At 54.6% G+C, this 16,646-nt stretch overlaps 1 protein-coding gene across 1 annotated transcript; it reads right to left on the minus strand.

The window, feature by feature from the left end:
• Positions 1-986: 986 nt before the first annotated feature.
• On the minus strand, positions 987-15,682 carry Mettl3 (methyltransferase like 3). The gene is made up of 11 exons (XM_037224831.1): positions 15,457-15,682; positions 14,545-14,652; positions 12,311-12,518; positions 11,898-12,069; positions 11,597-11,723; positions 9,583-9,760; positions 9,086-9,252; positions 4,232-4,376; positions 3,730-3,865; positions 2,250-2,440; positions 987-1,149 (listed from the first exon to the last, which is right to left on the minus strand). Exons 1-11 carry the CDS (start codon positions 15,581-15,583, stop codon positions 1,041-1,043), a joined length of 1,668 nt encoding a protein of 555 aa, XP_037080726.1. The 5' UTR covers positions 15,584-15,682; the 3' UTR covers positions 987-1,040.
• Positions 15,683-16,646: the final 964 nt, after the last annotated feature.

Below are 16,646 nucleotides of genomic sequence, written 5' to 3' on the forward strand. Positions count from 1 at the left end.
CTAGCCCGGCAGAAAAACTGACGACTTACGGAAAGACCGAGATGCCGATATCCAAGGTGGGGTAGACTCCGTGTCAGACCCAACAGACCAAGGCGCTGATGACAAAGAGAACCAGACAGACCGGAACCGCTGACACCGAGCTGAGAGCAATTGATGCCGACAACTTTTACCCCATTATGAATTATAGTTTATCGTGACGGAAACATCACCTTGCTGAGTCTGACTATCCCACCACCCACCAAACCCGCGTTACACAATATTTCACATTACAGTGCAACACTGCATAACAAATCCGAGTCGAAACACACCGTTTATCTTTCACTCAGAAAATGTATATCTCAGTAGGTTGAAATGGTTAAATCAGAGATAAAACACCAGACGGAGAGGTCAGCAAACCAGCTGGCGGCGGGTAAATGCAGGATAAATGCATAATCGCACGCTGTAGACAACGCAGCGCAGGACAACGCACGCCCTATGCTTGGTCATGTGGCTCATCGGCTCGCACGCATCGTCATGGTCAAATGGGTTTGTACAAGAGTGTGTCCTGCAGTTCACACTCCCTACGGCCGATGAAGACATACGGAATCGTCAAAACAAGCGCAAGCCAGTAGGCCCACACGAGGGCCCAAATATTAGGATGAAGGACATGACGATCCCTGGCGAGTTCCTTACAGCTTACTCAAAACAAGCCCGTCCTGTGCATGGAGCTCCAGCCACTATTGGTTCGAGTGTCAGGTTCAGACTGGCAGGAAAACGTCCCGTCTTGTGAAGACCGATCTGTCTGGACCTCTGACAAGGTACACAATATCACCTTTGGCTTTGGGTGCCCTCGCCCACCACTAAGCTCCCCGCTTGACTTCGGGAGTCACCTCCGCGAGCCCGTCACAGCAGCGCGGGTCAGGCGGCACGCCGGCGCCGGTCACGCACCGTGCGCCGGCGCAACGGGCGGGTGGCGGGCGGTGCAGGGCTACGAGGCCGCAGCCGCCGCCGGCCCCGCGCTCCACCCCAGTGAAGAGGTCGCTGCCGTCCGGCCGGCGACGTCAGGGCGGCGGCTTCAGGCAGTCGCCGTCTGGGTACCGCTTCTTGAACCGCTCGACGATCTCCGGGTCGCTGAGGTTGACGCCGTCCAGCTGGTTGCCGAGCGTGATCCTGCGGCGGACGGACCGCACGTCAGCAGTATCCGCCGCCCGGAGCTCGCTCGCAGGCTCGTGGCGCTGCACAGCCAAACGCTGCTGAGCACAGGGCATGGCGTGTCGACTACGCACCGGACGACCGGACAAGAGGCCGAAGCTGACCCACAGAGCGCAGCCTGGCCGCCGCACAGACAGCCAGGCAGGGTGCGAGCTGCTTGCGAGGATGGAGAGCGCTCTGACCCAGTGACAGGGACCCTGCCGCCAGACCAAAGACGCGGCACGGACGGTCAGGCAGGGTGCGAGCTGTTGCGAGGATGGAGAGCGCTCTGACCCAGTGACGGGACCCTGCCGCCAGACCAAAGACGCGGCACGGACGGTCAGGCAGGGTGCGAGCTGTTGCGAGGATGGAGAGCGCTCTGACCCAGTGACGGGACCCTGCCGCCAGACCAAAGACGCGGCACAGACGGTCAGGCAGGGTGCGAGCTGTTGCGAGGATGGAGAGCGCTCTGACCCAGTGACGGGACCCTGCCGCCAGACCAAAGACGCGGCACAGACGGTCAGGCAGGGTGCGAGCTGTTGCGAGGATGGAGAGCGTTCTGACCCAGTGACGGGACCCTGCCGCCAGACCAAAGACGCGGCACGGACGGTCAGGCAGAGTGCGAGCTGTTGCGAGGATGGAGAGCGCTCTGACCCAGTGACGGGACCCCGCCACCAGACCAGAGTCTGGCCCAGTGACGGGATCCCGCTACCAGACGCGGCACAGACAGTTTGTCACACGCACCCCGCCAGAGACGTGCCACAGACAGTCACACACCAGACCACAGAAGCGGCACAACATCTCACACATCAGACATGAGACGCGACACAGACGGCCACACTAACAGACCAGAGACGCGGCAAAGACGGTCTGTCACGCGACCCGTGAGTGGGGTAGCACAGACGGACTCTGCTTTGCATTCCGTCAGACGGCAGCATAGATGCACTCGATCACACATCACCCAAAGACGCGGCACAGGAGACGCGTGGCAGCTACACAGCTAATCCACCGGGGCCGCGTCCTGTTCGCGTGACGTCACCGGTAGCGTTCGGGTGCCAGTGGCGGCGGTGTACCCTCACCAGTTGGGCTGAGCGTTGTGCGGCCGGCCGAAGAGCTCCAGCTTCCTGGTGCCCGGGCTGAGCCGCTCGATGATGCCGTAGATCTCGTCGGGCTTATGTGACGTGGCGCGCACCTCCGCCACCAGCACGTCGGCGTCCAGGCCGCGGTTCAGGAACTGCGGCTCGCCCTTCATGCCCACCAGACAGTGCTCCTGGGGACGCGGCCGGGCGCGCGCCGTCATCCCACGCGGCCGCATCGGGCTGGCTCAGTTTATTGAGAGGATCGGAAGAGGGAACTTATCATGAAGCAATGGGGCAATCATAAAATCTGGCAAACATAAAGTTTACTTGCACATAATCGGTTACTTTGAGACATCAAAACTACTCTTAACACTTAAGCTTACAAACATTAAAACCCAGGACTTGTTCCATTATCCCTTGATTGCCTTACGAAAAAAACCTTTCAGGGCGCCAGCGCTACTTCAAATGTCCGAACAAACCGTTGAAAAAGAACAGCCTTCGAATGCGCGATGCCAGGGCAAAAGTGCCACTGGGATAGCGAGAATACTGAGGGCCATGTCGGGATCCAAAATCGGCTATACCAGCGTGCACTTTGAAACAAATCATGCCCACTTGTGTGGAAAAGGTGGCCTGGCTTGACCACCGATACGCTGGATCTTAAACCAACGCCTGAACAACACGATGCCGCTTTAATGGCTATATATAGGTCAGATTACGGCTATGAGCATGTGGGCATTGACGGCAACCCGCATAGCTTGGGCCGAGTGTTAGTTCTTTGGGTTGGTTTGCAATATAATTGACCCGGTATCAATGTCTCCGCTTTCCAATCCACATTCTAAATTTGCCTTTGTAATCTGTTTCCTGTGTCTTGATTAAACAGGTTGACTCGGTGACACTGATAGTAAGGCCACTCATTGTATTTGTTGGTACCAATGGCGTTCTCAATCTGCAAAAATCTGACCTTGCGTGGCGAATGTCAGCGCATTCATTCCATAAAACCTTGTGCACTCATCTGTATGATATGCGCTGCGTAACGGCTGACTAAGCAGAATGCGACGATCAGATGCATGGGTTGTACTTTGGTTCGATACCAGGAATTGCTGGGCATGACACTGATCAAGTTTCTATTTTTTAAGCTTTTCACCTTGTAGGTGAAAATGTCCTAGGTGCATTGCACACTTTTCTTTGACAACTCACCTTGACAGGAAATCCCTTCAGCGTTCCATTTGCAAATATATTATAAATCTACCCTATGTCTGTAAATCATATATGTGGAAGAAACTAGTCCTCTGGCTTCGAAGCCAAATTCGAAGCCAAGACAAAAATACGAAGCTGAAGTCGAAGTCGGTTACTTTGGAGTCTGGAACTGTGAATGTGAAGGCCGAAGCCAATGGCTTCGTGATTTTCAAAACGCGAAGGCGAAAGCACCTGGCTTTAAATTTTGCATGTGCAAATCCGAAAGCAGCGGCTTCGGTACTACCTTGCCGTGGTTGAGCCAGTGGCCGGTGCGGCCGGTACGGATGATACGCTGCAGCTGGTTGCTCTTGACCCAGATGAGCTCGTCCACCCGCTGGTAGCCCCACAGCGAGAGACACTCCCGGCCCAGCTCCATCGCCCTGCGGTCACCCGGCGCGCGTCAGCCGAGGCGCACCGCCGCCGCCGCAGCCGCAGCTGATCAGCTCGTGTGTCAGACGGGTCTCGTCAGCGTCAACAGGCGCGCGACCGACGCGATGGTCTGACCGGGACGGCCCTCACGCCTCGACAGGGACACCTGACCGACCCGACACGACCCACCCACCTCGACATGTCGGACAACCGGCTCAGGAAGAGGCAAAATGGTATGTGACCAGACCTCTCTCCACAGTGGAGCCCCCACACACGGGACGCGTCTCACATTCACGCTGCGGCGGGCTAGCGATTATGCGTACCGAGACTAAGCAGAACTGGGTGAGGATGAGTTGGGGGCAGCTAACCACACTCACCTGCCCGTCACCCAGAGGAAGATGAGGCCCGAGGTTTGCAGCGAGGGGATGTCCAGGTTACGCATCTCGTCGTCTGCCATGGTGCCGTAGGGCAGCTCCATGTGGATGTCCCAGGGCGGGTCGGCCATGATCACGGCACACTCGCCTGTGGAGGCGGCCGCTCCCGTCAGCACGGCCGACGCACACGCCACCCCACCACACCCCACCTTACCTCACAACACCACACCACACCACACCACACACGCCCGGCCAACCCACTAACGGCCGACGCACGCCGCTGATACACGCCCCCAGAATGTCTTCCCAGTCCTGTTTCATCAAACTTCATCATTGAAGTCTCCGTTAAGTTATGTACCGCGACGTCAGCTGGCGTGATCAGGTGGATGCATATTAGTCAAGAAGCAGGAAAGCTGACGGAAAACTCACGTCTCCGGTCTCTAATAGAAAACTAAACATCACAACGACCCATGTCATAACAGCGCGACAACATCGGTCGGCGCTGGCCAAACAGGGCGGGTCTCGTCTCTCAGTGGCCAAACAGGACGAGTCTCGTCTCTCACTGGAAAAACAGGGACGGTCCCGCCTCTCACTAGAAAAGCTCTTTTCCAAACTCTTTCCCCGCGTCCCGGTCGCAGTCGTGGCAGCCGGCCAATCGGTGGCCTCGTCGCGACGCAGCCGTAAAGCACGTGGGGTGTCACCCATCGGCGCCGCATGTTTCCCCGTTGCATCACTGGCGCCGCATGGCCACTTATTTCATCACTATGGTAGCGCGGCTGGGCCACAGTGACGGCGCCGCTCCTGAGCACTTTATCTGAGGAATGCCGGCGGAAGCATGGCCGCACGCCCGGCCAGCAACGGACCCTCGAGGCGACGTCGCCACAGGCAGGCAGAGACGTCACCCCTGATTGGGGAGGGGAGGGGGGCGACACTTTTATACGATTTTGTCTACAAAGATGGAAGCAGAATGAAGTCACTTTGGTACACAGGAGCATGTCCTGTGTACCTGTGTCCATGTTACGTAATTGACTTGTTCTTCAGTGTGGCTTGCACCACAGCCCGAATTTCCAAATTGGCAGGTGCATACCTTCTAGCATTTTCGTTGAATTAATTTTTTGTTGAATTTTGTTAAATTCTAACATCTTCATTTTTGTTGAATTTCCGAAATCTTTAAAAGCACAACAAATAACCCAGATTCCAAAATGAAGAACACGGACAACGGACGCAACAAATTAAAGACACGGGTTCTCCGTGTTTCTAATGTTGAAGGATTACCCTTGGTAGTTCTTAGAATGCACCTCACATCCTGGAAATTCCCGACAACTCCGTGATGACAGCTTGTACCCAGCTTCCTTCGTGGTTTGGCGTTGTCGTTGCCAACTATACTGATGAAGTTCATGGATAGAACGTAAATATGTGCTATCAAAATATTACTTTCTTATCGCAAAAGAACGCTTCAATGCGAATTCCATATCTGATAATAATAATACCAGCATGGTTTCAAGACTCCGTGATACCAGTGAGACTCCGTTTAAGTAGTGTCGAAATTTTGATGAGAAGCATCTACTTGGCTTCAGCTGGTTTCATGACAAGTCCTCGTTGTGAGCTCTATCGACCAACTGGCGTAAAACTGATATATCTTAAGAGTTTTCCTTCTTATCCCCATGGAGGGGCGGGGGGGGGGGGCTCTCGATGCTGGCAGCGCAGACCAAGACAATGAGCTAAACGGGACCCTGACAAGATACATCGACCATGGCGCGGCCGGAGAAGTTTCGCAACCCCTGGACGCGGGCGACGTGGCTCTGCTGGTGACTGCCCGCCCCATCGACGGGCGCAGTCCCCCGCACGGCCATGTCTGGATGCGTCTGCTGGCGGCTGCCCGCTCCATCGACGGACGCTCGACGGGAGGCTCCAGCGATGGAAGGTGACGCCAACCATCAAACACAGGCTGCGTTGCCGCCAGCTGGCTGAGCCCCGACGAAAGCGGAGGCAGCGTCAAGTCAGCGGTTTCCTCAGCGGAGAAGCCATCGAAAGCAGGCCCTGTTTAGACATTCCGGGACGTACAGCTCGACAGCCAGCTCCACCTCACGGAATACGTCACCCACCGGAAGAAGACGGCGCCGAGACAGCAGCACCTACAGGCACTGTCCGGCAAGTCGTGCGGAAGCCATCGACGCACCAACAAGACCGCATACAGATGCTACGGACGCAGCCGTCCCCGGCCTGCACCGCAATCCGTCGGTGAGAGCGGAGCCCCGAGCAGGACAGAGCAAGTGCGCCATGCTCATCACTGGCTGCGTGTGGCTCAGCAGGGGACGCCCTCTCCGCGCGGACTGGCCTGATGTCCTGGTGCTGGTGCGGGTCAGTCCGCTAGCGGCGATGGATCACCAGCGCACGCCTCACCTCTGACCCGTGCGGGGATCTGACGTCACCCCGGACCCCCGGGAAGAACCCACCGACGCCTGCAGCACCGCACCCGCGGGGCGTGGACCGGAGCCGTGCCGAGACAGAGGCGGACTGCTGCCGCCGCTACCGCCGAAGCCACCGGACGAAGACACCGTGCTGTCCTGTCCCCCATGCCTCCCCGGGTCGAACGCAGCAGGAATGATGTGGCTGGGGTGGCTTTCCTGTCGACGGAGCCCGAGCCCATGGCGCTATTCCAGTGCGACCGGCCGTGGATCCATGACCGCCGGTCGGCTTGGTTCGTAGTGGACTTGCCCACCTCACCCAGACGGAAGGACCCGCCCGACCAACGACCAGATACCGCGTTGGGGTTCATCGAGGCACTGCCGCCGGCGGATGTGACCAGCCTGGTCTCACGGGCCGCGCCAGGGAGGCAAATACAACGACGCCATCGGCGCGCCGGTCCAACCTCCGTCGCCCACATCGAGACATGACAGTGCGCGTCCATGCTGGGTCAGTTCGGAGCAGTCTGAGGACTGAGTTAACGGCGATCCGTGAAGCGCTTGCTGAGGTTGCCATTCACAAACCTCCCGTCACAGACCAGCAGTTCACACGCCAGACCGGCGTCACGACAGACTACAACTCGGGCCTGCAGCTGCTGCCAGCACGGCCGTCCACGCAGAACTCAATGCTGGCTAATGAGGCATGGAGGCTGCTGCATGCCCTGTGCGACCAGGCCACGTCACTCACGAGGCGGCGGATGGCAGGACGCTCTGCCAGCGCTCTGTCTCGTGCTGCGCGCACCAGACCGGGTGCCAGGACGCCCTGCCAGTGTCCTGTCTCGTGCTGCGCGCACCAGACCGGGTGCCAGGACGCCTTGCCAGCGCTCTGCCTCGTGCTGCGCGCACCAGACCAGGTGCCAGGACGCCCTGCCAGTGTCCTGTCTCGTGCTGCGCGCACCAGACCAGGTGCCAGGACGCCCTGCCAGTGTCCTGTCTCGTGCTGCGCGCACCAGACCGGGCCATGCCGGATCGACGGCAACGGGACCACACTCAGCATAGTGCCGCAGAAGCCGACGCTGAAAACCAGGCAGAAAACCTCCACGGACCTGGCCAGGACCCGCAGTGCCGTCTGACGCCGTGTCATGACGCTGAACCACGCAGACCCACACCAGGCAACAACTCCGCACCATGGAGACTAGACACGCTGGGAGTCCGCCAACGTCTCCTTGGTGCGGGATTTCTCGCCCCTGACGCGAGACACCCTGCTGCGACTCGGCCTGCAGGAAGGCAATCACTATCCTACCCGCGGGTGGGACAGCATTGAGCGCCAGCTCACCGACTGCCCGGCTTACGCCAGCTCCCACGGTCGACATAGGGATAGGCCCCTTTCTCCACCCCCTACTCGGATGGTTCTCGGGGAAGCGGTGAGGAAAACGGTCGACTTCTTCCACCGAGCGGGCGCACCGACCTGCCGTTTGAAGCGCCCACACAGCGGAGCTCTTACGGTAGCCCCGTGTGCCATGCATCATCGACAGAAAAAGAAGGGGAGCGGCGGGAAACAGAGAAGCAGAAACAGAAGAGCTAGAGGGAGTCAATGTTAGACCTAACACGGCGCAGTGAGCGTCATCTGTGAACACCACTGACGGGGTTCGTGGGTGCAGCCAGGTGCATTGTAAGCAAAGCGACAATTAAAGCTACAGCGGTAATCCAACGACATTTCTAAGGTTTCACCTGCTCGGTGGGCGGGACAAAGACGTGACTATGCACTGCCATTATCGAGAATCAATGTCACCCACGCACGGATGGATCTGAATCAATATAACACTCATAATGCTGATGGTCTTGCTGCAATGGGTGACTTCTCACCGCAGTGTCGTGAATAAGCAGGAGATCTATGGTGTTATTGCTGCACGCCATGTGCCGTCATGAGGCGTACAGACCCCGCACGGCATGATCCGATTTCAACGCAACCAAAATGGAGTGTTTGGTAAAAATGGCAGCAAATAGAAAAACTTTGTTCAGCAATACACCAGAAAGAAGTTCCTTACAGCACATAGGAACAGGGCGATCATTTGTCGAGGCGAAAAGCGCAGGCTTCCCACCGTTAGCGCTCCCTCCCCCTCATCTTTTTGGCGTGCGTGACGCTGGTAACCGATGATCGCCTGCCAGAAGCGACATCTATGCAGCAAATCCCATGGTTTAGCACCTACCAACATATGTAAGGCATGCGAGCTGGCCGTCCCAACAAACGCCAGCTCGCTTCGAGCTTGGTGCTTGGGAGAACGATGCCCACCAGCACCTTACGATGCACTGTTACATTGTCGGCCCCACTCCCATCAGTGTGCAAAAAACCGCGGCGGGTCGGAAGCAGCTTGCCAACACAGGGCCGGCGGGGCTACGGCAAGCACGGCACGTCGCCGCCGCGCACCTGCCGCCGGCGCCACCCACTCACCGATGACGGACATGTCGAAGAAGCGCAGGTCACACTGGATCCACTGCGGCGGGAAGAGGACGGTGCGTTCGGCGGCGCCGGCGTGCAGCACGGCCGGTGCGCTCTGCTCGGCCGGCTCTGCGCCGTGCCGGCCCAGGCCCGAGTAGTCGACCTCGTAATGCACGTACCTGCCGGCGGGGCGGCCGCACTCAGCCGGCGCCCAGACGGGCCGCGCGCGCCGCCGGTCACGCGGCGTCACATAGGCCGCGCCCACCGCCGGTGGCCAGCGCACAGCGGCACCGCGACGTGTCGGCTGCGACGAGTATGGGAATGGCCGAGCAGATGTACCGCGTAAGGCCTGTTATCTTTCTTGTTGAGTGCGAAGATGGCCGAAGGGTCAAAGCTATGTAACAAGCACCACAATGCGATTCAAGCAGCTAATGCTTTTGTTGTTTATTGGAGTTTACGGGCGCGCCGACTGCGGTGGTCATTTGGCGCCCAAATGCCTTGTCACGCACTTGCACGTGTCCATGTGAAAGCAGGTGTTGAGGAAGGAGCAGTCTCCAAGGGACTCGTCGGTGTGCTTTTGCAGGATCTTCCTGAAGTGCAGCTTGCTGCAGGGGTTCTCGTTCTCCTTATTGGACCGGTCGCAGTCCTCGCGGGTGCCGTGGCGACAGTACTCCTGTACCTGAGCGCCTGGAACACAAACGGGACCGTGCTCACTCGGCGGCTCACCCGCACCAGCAGCGTCAACTGCCGGTACACAGTCCCGCGACAGCCGGCCACACCCTCCAGCAGATCAGGCATCATGACAGACGCATACGGGATGGTGACACTAAGACGTCTTCAATAAACGGGGATCAAATAAAATACAAAGAGATACGGACCATGGCGAAAAAGGTAACGATGGAGGTGAAAAAGGCAACAGAGGAAAATGGATAAAGGTCAAGTGGATCAAACTAAAAAGGGGATAAGTCGAAAAGAAAACATTACAGCGAAAAAGTGCAAGTGCAAGTGTCCACTTTTTTTGACACAACCACGTCAAGTGTCAAAAGGTATCAAAGTCAAAGGGTTCTTGGGTTCTAAGGCAAGGAAATTGGAAACTTTGCCGACCGCGCGTGGGTCCTTCATCAGCCAACTTAGGGGACTACGCGCTTTCCACGTGACCACGAGGCTAGTTTGTCGCTGACCAATCAGAGGCTGGGTCTAACCTATACCTGGCTTATATTTGGCCACAACATAGCTTGAGAAACGCGAGCCCCATTTTCTTTAGGTTAGGGAGGTACAGCACATGCAGTTTTAATGCCTCATTTGGTCCACTTGTTCTTTTCCACCCAAGCTCCCGCGTCGCACTGCAAGGTCTCCCTGAGGACACCTCCCTGCGGGGCGGCCACATTTTGTCAAGGAGGCCGCCAGAAAAATTCTGGAAGTTAAAAGGGAAAGTCTGAAAACAGAAACGCACTGGCTAAGCGGGATCAGGGACTTCAGCCACCCTGGCTTTCCGCTGCGCGAGCGACTGACCAAAGGCAAATGGTGTGTTCAGAGGCCTGCGCACTTAGATTGATTGGCCGTTTACCTGTATCCAATTGACTTATCCCCCTTTGACTTTTGGCTTATCTGACTAGTTGAATTACTCTGTTAGTATTCTCACATCGACCACAATGACTTCTGGTCACTTCGACTTGTCATGTCGACTTCTATCACCTTGACTTTTGGTTCTTTCAATTCATAGTCATCTTGACTTTGCTTTTGTATTCTATCCTTGTAGCATTCTTTGCTTTTTCTTTCCACCTTTCACCTTTTTAAATTTGTACCTGAATTTAATTTAGTTGGCTTCTTGCACTTGATCACCTCGACTTTTGGTTCTTTCAATTCATAGTCATCTTGACTTTGCTTTTGTATTCTATCCTTGTAGCATTCTTTGCTTTTAAAATTTGTACCTGAATTTAATTTAGTTGGCTTCTTGCACTTAACCTTTTACCACTCGACTTTTTGTCCTTGTATCTCACCTGAGTCCTTGTCCCTTTAACGCCACACTATGCCCTGCATAGCAGCGCAGGCTTCGTCACTAGATCTCGAGCTCTGGGCACATGAAAGGGCCGCCCAAGAAAACCTTGCAGGGTCTAGATACTTGGCACCATGCGTCACACAAGAGCTGTGAGCGGGCACGGCTGACTCAGCGCCCTGGCAGCTGCATCATCAGGCGTCAGCCCCGCGACGGTGGCTGACTCAGCGCCCTGGCAGCTGCATCATCAGGCGTCAGCCCCGCGACGGTGGCTGACTCAGCGCCCTGGCAGATGCATCAGACGTCAGCTCCTCCCCCCACCCCTGACGACAGGAGCTCAGCGCCCTGTCAGATGCGTCAGACGTCAGCCCTGCGCAATGGCGGGTGTCGGCGATCTAGAAGCTGCACCAGACGTCAGTCCCCCGCGACGACGGGAGCTCAGCGCCCTGGCAGCTGCATTAGACGTCAGCCCCTCCCACCGGCGGGAGCTCGGCGCCATCCTGGCCGGCCGGCAGCCGGTCACTCACCACCCTGCGAGCGGAACCGCTCGGCCGTCGAGCGCTCCTTGACGGTAGGCTTGCACAGAAGGTCCAGGATCTCCTCGCCCATCTTCTTGTTCTCCTTCTCGCGAGCAGACGGCAGCGCTAGCAAATTCTGTAAACAGGCGGGATGACAGACGCAGCTCAGTCTCAGAAGTCCACATCCTGACAGCACGAGAGTGAGCTTGTCATAAGTCCCTCAAGAGCATAATGGTACAGTCACGAAAAGGCGATACTACCGCCCACTGTGACGTGGTCCCTGGGTGCGTAGTCGGCCTGTGACGCTCACCATGATATCGTCGGTTTTTGGCGCGTCTCCGGCGGCCGGCGGCTGGTGCGGCGGCGGCGGCGGCTCGTCGGCCGGTCCTCCGCCACTCTCGGCCACCACCACCTGTAGGCGCGCATGCTCCACGGCCGACACCTCCAGCAGACGCCGACCCTCGCGGGTCGTCTCCCGGATACTGAGGGAGACGGTACGCACATCGGATCAGATGCGGGAGTTTGTCCTCTATTGTCGTCTATTGTCGGGATTTACCAGGATTACTGTGTGGGTGTGAGCGTGCATGTCTGCCACATTTCAACCATAGCCTGATCACAGGAGTACACGAATAAGCCAACCATCTATCCCAGCAAATCCTTTCTTCTGCCGTGACCGATCGCAGGGCGACCGAGCGCTCCGGCGCCGGCTGCCTCGCCTCCCACCTGATGAGGTCCTGGGCGGCCAGCTTCTGCAGCACGTTATCGACGGCACGCTGCGAGACGCAACCGGTCAGCCGCGCCGCCACCTCGGCCGCTAGCTGCACACCGTCGGCGGGCAGGTCGCGCGCTGCCGTCAGCAGCCGCAGCAGCTGCTGCTCCACCTCGGTGGCGTCGGCCTCAGCCGGCGACGTCTCAGCCGATCGCGACACGTCTGAGAACAAGCTCATCACGTTAAATTCGGTGGGGGGGGATGTACTCTGGATGTGCATGGGCAAGTCCGGATGTAGATGCAATGGCTTCTCTTTTCTTAGCCAAGTTTGCTCAGGAAGACACTGGTATTTTGTGTGGGGCAAGCGTGATGTGTGAACTTTCAAGCCCAGGCCTACTGTCACATATAAATTAGGTTTGTTCAAAATACTTGAGTAGATTTAACAGTTTTATGGAACAACACACCCCTGCATCCCAGTGTAATGTAACAATGCAACCTTAACCACTTATATCATGTTCTGTTAGTTATGCTTTCAACTTGACCACTTTAACCAAGAGCAAAAACTAATTTGGTAATTGTTCATAAGAAAGCATAGTCTGTTAATACTATTCAGAGGTAATGTACGATTTCAAAGGCAAACCCCCACTGGTTACTTGTTTAAATAAGACACCTGGGGAACCAGAGCCACGACGTCGCGTTCAAACACGAAGACCAACAACTTGTGCTTGGTGCAAATTGATCTGCCCAAACCACAAGTAAAGATATACCAGCCTACTTCAGCAAACTACCATAGTTAATAATAACTATATACAACACTTACAACACATCAAGGACTTTGAATGCAAAAAGAATACAACAAACTAGGGCGATAGGAATAGCGGCATAGCAGTGGGATGGCACTCATAAATTGGTTGCGCAAAGCACTACTGTATCTTTTTCAGTTTATGTATCTAAATCAGAAGACCAAAAATATCACGAGATTAAATTCTGCTTACATTTAGAGGTCACAAATGACCAAATCAGTCATTAAATATCCGCATCAAATCAAGCACCGGAGTTATCAATTTAACAACGGTTCATCAGGGCTTTGGTAACCCGATAAATGTCCAGGGTGTTGATTGAATGTTGGGGGTTCTTCAGAGATACCAAAGGCCCTGTAGATTAACAACAGCGTATTTGAAACCGGGTGACAAAAAAACATTTACGTACCCAGCCCATGTTCGCCTGAGGGCGCTATCTTTTCTCAGGCCCGATCAGGGGTAAATTTACCAGCGTTGCAGTCTCCATATGCGCCGCGACATCGGCACCAACAGCTGCCGTCCGCATGCCAGGAAGTGACACTTTCGACCACTTTATGAAATCAGTTGGGACATACGGAGCGTGTTTTGGGCCAAAGATTTCACCTGCACAGTTTTCAGAACGATATGTGGAGCCCCTTAGCAGTTAAAGCAGAGTAAACACTTGCAGTTGTGGTGTTAGCTATATTTTTCGCATCGCTGTAAGCACTAACGCATTTAAAGGATTACCCTCGGCATTGCACAGGCATAATATTCGCCCCAGCATAACCTCCGAACGATCCGAGTTTACTTTTGGCCATTCCTGCGCGCCCACCGGCCGCCACCTGCTATTAGCTGCGGTGGTCAGCGCCGGGCTACGCACTGGAGCCTGCAGCGCCGCGCATCGCAACACTGCGCGCGGGGACCCCAGCTCGGTTTATCAGCCCTTGGAGAAAACGGGGCAGAGGACTGGGTCAGTCAGGCACAAAGTAAAAATCTGTCAGGTTTTGGGTCCTTAATTCACATGCAGGCCATTTGTCTCCCTGCAGATGCTTTCATTGCCATTTCTCATCTCCCCTTTCATTGTCTGAGGGTGATGACAGACACAAGAGGTATTTGGTGACATTCCTGAACACTGACATTGTCTCCACTTGGGAAATGGGAGCTAGGGCTCAGCAATAAGCCTTCACTGTCACAGACTCCCAATCAGTCAGAGAGTTTCTAGACTGATGTTTCAGGGCCTGGTCTGCACAGGCAGACTTATCACAACCTCCCATCAGCCCATTGGGCCCTCCAATCAGGCCTGTGACCATTAGCACTAAGGGTCCCTTCCAACCTGTGGTGTTGAGTGCCCCTGCCCCCTCCCTAATCTTGTAATAACTGACCTGGTCTTCCCTTTAATCAACTGGCCACCAGCAGCATGCAAAAAACAGCCCACCAAGACATTGCTCAGACACAGTCAGAGATCATACCTGGAGAGGAGTCTGTTGGTGCATTGTTGGGCTTTGCAGCAGATAGTGCTGACACAATTAAATCTGGGCCAACAGTCCTAGCAGCCTTGGGAGGAGTTGACAGAGAATCTGAAAACAAGAGTTGATATTCTTAGTGACATATTGTTCTTATCATCAACACTATCATGCCAAGATCATCACAGTACTTTTCACACAACAAATCTCACACATATGGTTCCTGTTGCCTACAGGCATACTGCTAAATACAAATTGTTTGCCCTTAAGTGGCCAGTGACTCACTCAACTTTCAATAGCAGGCCCCTTATGTACAAGTCTGGTGCAGGACAAAGGAAAATGTGGTTAAGCTGAATCCTGGGTAGATAGCCTGTAATATTTATCATACTGCTGTGATGACAGAAATGGTTCATGAAGTTGATGTATCCTGGCTGAGAGCTCTTGTATAGTTTGGATGGGTTTTGTGGCATGCCATTGCAATGTGTCCACCACTTGAGGACATGGATGTCCAAAAGTAAAGGCATCATGAAATGGCCCAGCTTCTGTCAGAGGTTTCAGGGCTGTCCATGAATTGTGATCCACATTTGCCATTATCTTAACCTCCTGTCCCTGATCATGCACTAGTTACGCCAGTCAACAGTCTTTTCCTGGTTATGTGGTGTTCAATAAATGATCAAAAAAAGAAGCACATCTTTAGCACCTAACTCACCCCAAGGGGTGACACAAAGGCAGGGATGTTACTGGCCATGAGAGGAAAGCAGCTCTTCTTCCCCCATGTGCAACATAAGGAAAGGACTTTGTAAAGTTTGTACTGGAGTGAAAAAATGTGCAAAAACTTGCTCAGGTTTACAGACTCACCCATCAGCAGAACACACACCACTTTTTACAGCTAGGCACCTACCTAGTCAGGGAGCTTACCTTTGGGAGGCGTTTCATGGGTGGAACTGAGGATGTCTTCCATTTCTCTCTTCCTTTGAGCTAGTTTCTCTCTAAGAGAAACCCTCTTATTTTTTATCTGCTGTAATTCATTCCATGCATCCGCCATATCTACTGACTGTCCCTGTTAACCAAGTTAATACAAATACTATCACCAACGCCACGCCGATTCTAACGCTGCGGCGGACTACCCGCTTGTCCAAGGCGGCTAATCCAAGGCTTAATAACCTCGAAGCGTCTACTCGCGCACTCGTTTGGGTCCGCTAAAAAAATAAGATGCTCAAAACAGCTTATTCTACACTAAATTAGTTTTGTGGTACTATAAAGATTCTAGAGGTGCTTTGTAGTTATTTTGTACTATCTGGAAATTCCACTTATTTCAACTCCAATTCTGATTATTCTTACCCGCTTTTGTTATGCAGAGGCTCTCTTATTTCAATATGGCACTGATCTCGAACTACATCTAATACGTTCCTTTGTGGTCAAGTATTATTATATAAATGCATGGACGTCAACGCATGAATGTTTGTCACGGAACCAGTATAGCTGTCCGGGCTACTAATTGGCGAAACGAAAGCGTAGGGCTCCGCACCGAAGCGTTGACATTTTTACTGCAGGCTGTTTTGATAGGCACACGGAGACGTAAGTTATTTTTGCATAAATGCCTTTACTCAAACACATCCACGTTATGTGAAGGGAAGGTAATTATATCGTGAGCTACTCAGATCAGTGGCGAATCCGTAACGGGGGGAGGGCACGAAATAATGTTCCCGCCAGGAGGGTCAATTTTTGTAGATGATGGGAAGGTGGGTGGACAACGGCCGACCATCCACCCCTATGTCTTCTCAACGGATTTAACACACATTCTTTGACAAAACGCACTTCGTGTTTTAAATTTCATATAATTGAGATAGTATTTAATTTAAGCAGCGTCAAAGTCATGCAGGGGCAGATCTAGAAAGGAGGAGGCGCTGGAGGCACGTGCCCCTTATGATCGGAAAGTAAACGCACCCTCTAGAGGCCACCTCTTAGGTCGCCGCAGGTGCTGTATTTTGACGGCCATGGGCGGCGGCACACACTTTTGATTGCTGGGGACGGGTACTGGTTTAGTCATGAATGACTTAGGTCATTCATGCTACGGAGCTTTTCAGTTAACACGCGCCGGGGTGGCA

This window comes from Pollicipes pollicipes, unplaced genomic scaffold (assembly GCF_011947565.3).
Source record: "Pollicipes pollicipes isolate AB1234 unplaced genomic scaffold, Ppol_2.1 Scaffold_4881;HRSCAF=5763_pilon_pilon_pilon, whole genome shotgun sequence".
Taxonomy (NCBI): domain Eukaryota; kingdom Metazoa; phylum Arthropoda; class Thecostraca; order Pollicipedomorpha; family Pollicipedidae; genus Pollicipes; species Pollicipes pollicipes.

Coding starts and splice junctions, on each gene's coding strand:
- Mettl3 (XM_037224831.1), bottom strand. CDS start 15,583: ATGGCGGATGCATGGAATGAATTACAGCAGATAAAAAATAAGAGGGTT. Junction 11,724..11,897: donor CAAAAACCGACGATATCATG/GTGAGCGTCACA, acceptor GCCTGTTTACAG/AATTTGCTAGCGCTGCCGTC. Junction 1,150..2,249: donor CACAACGCTCAGCCCAACTG/GTGAGGGTACAC, acceptor CGTCCGCCGCAG/GATCACGCTCGGCAACCAGC.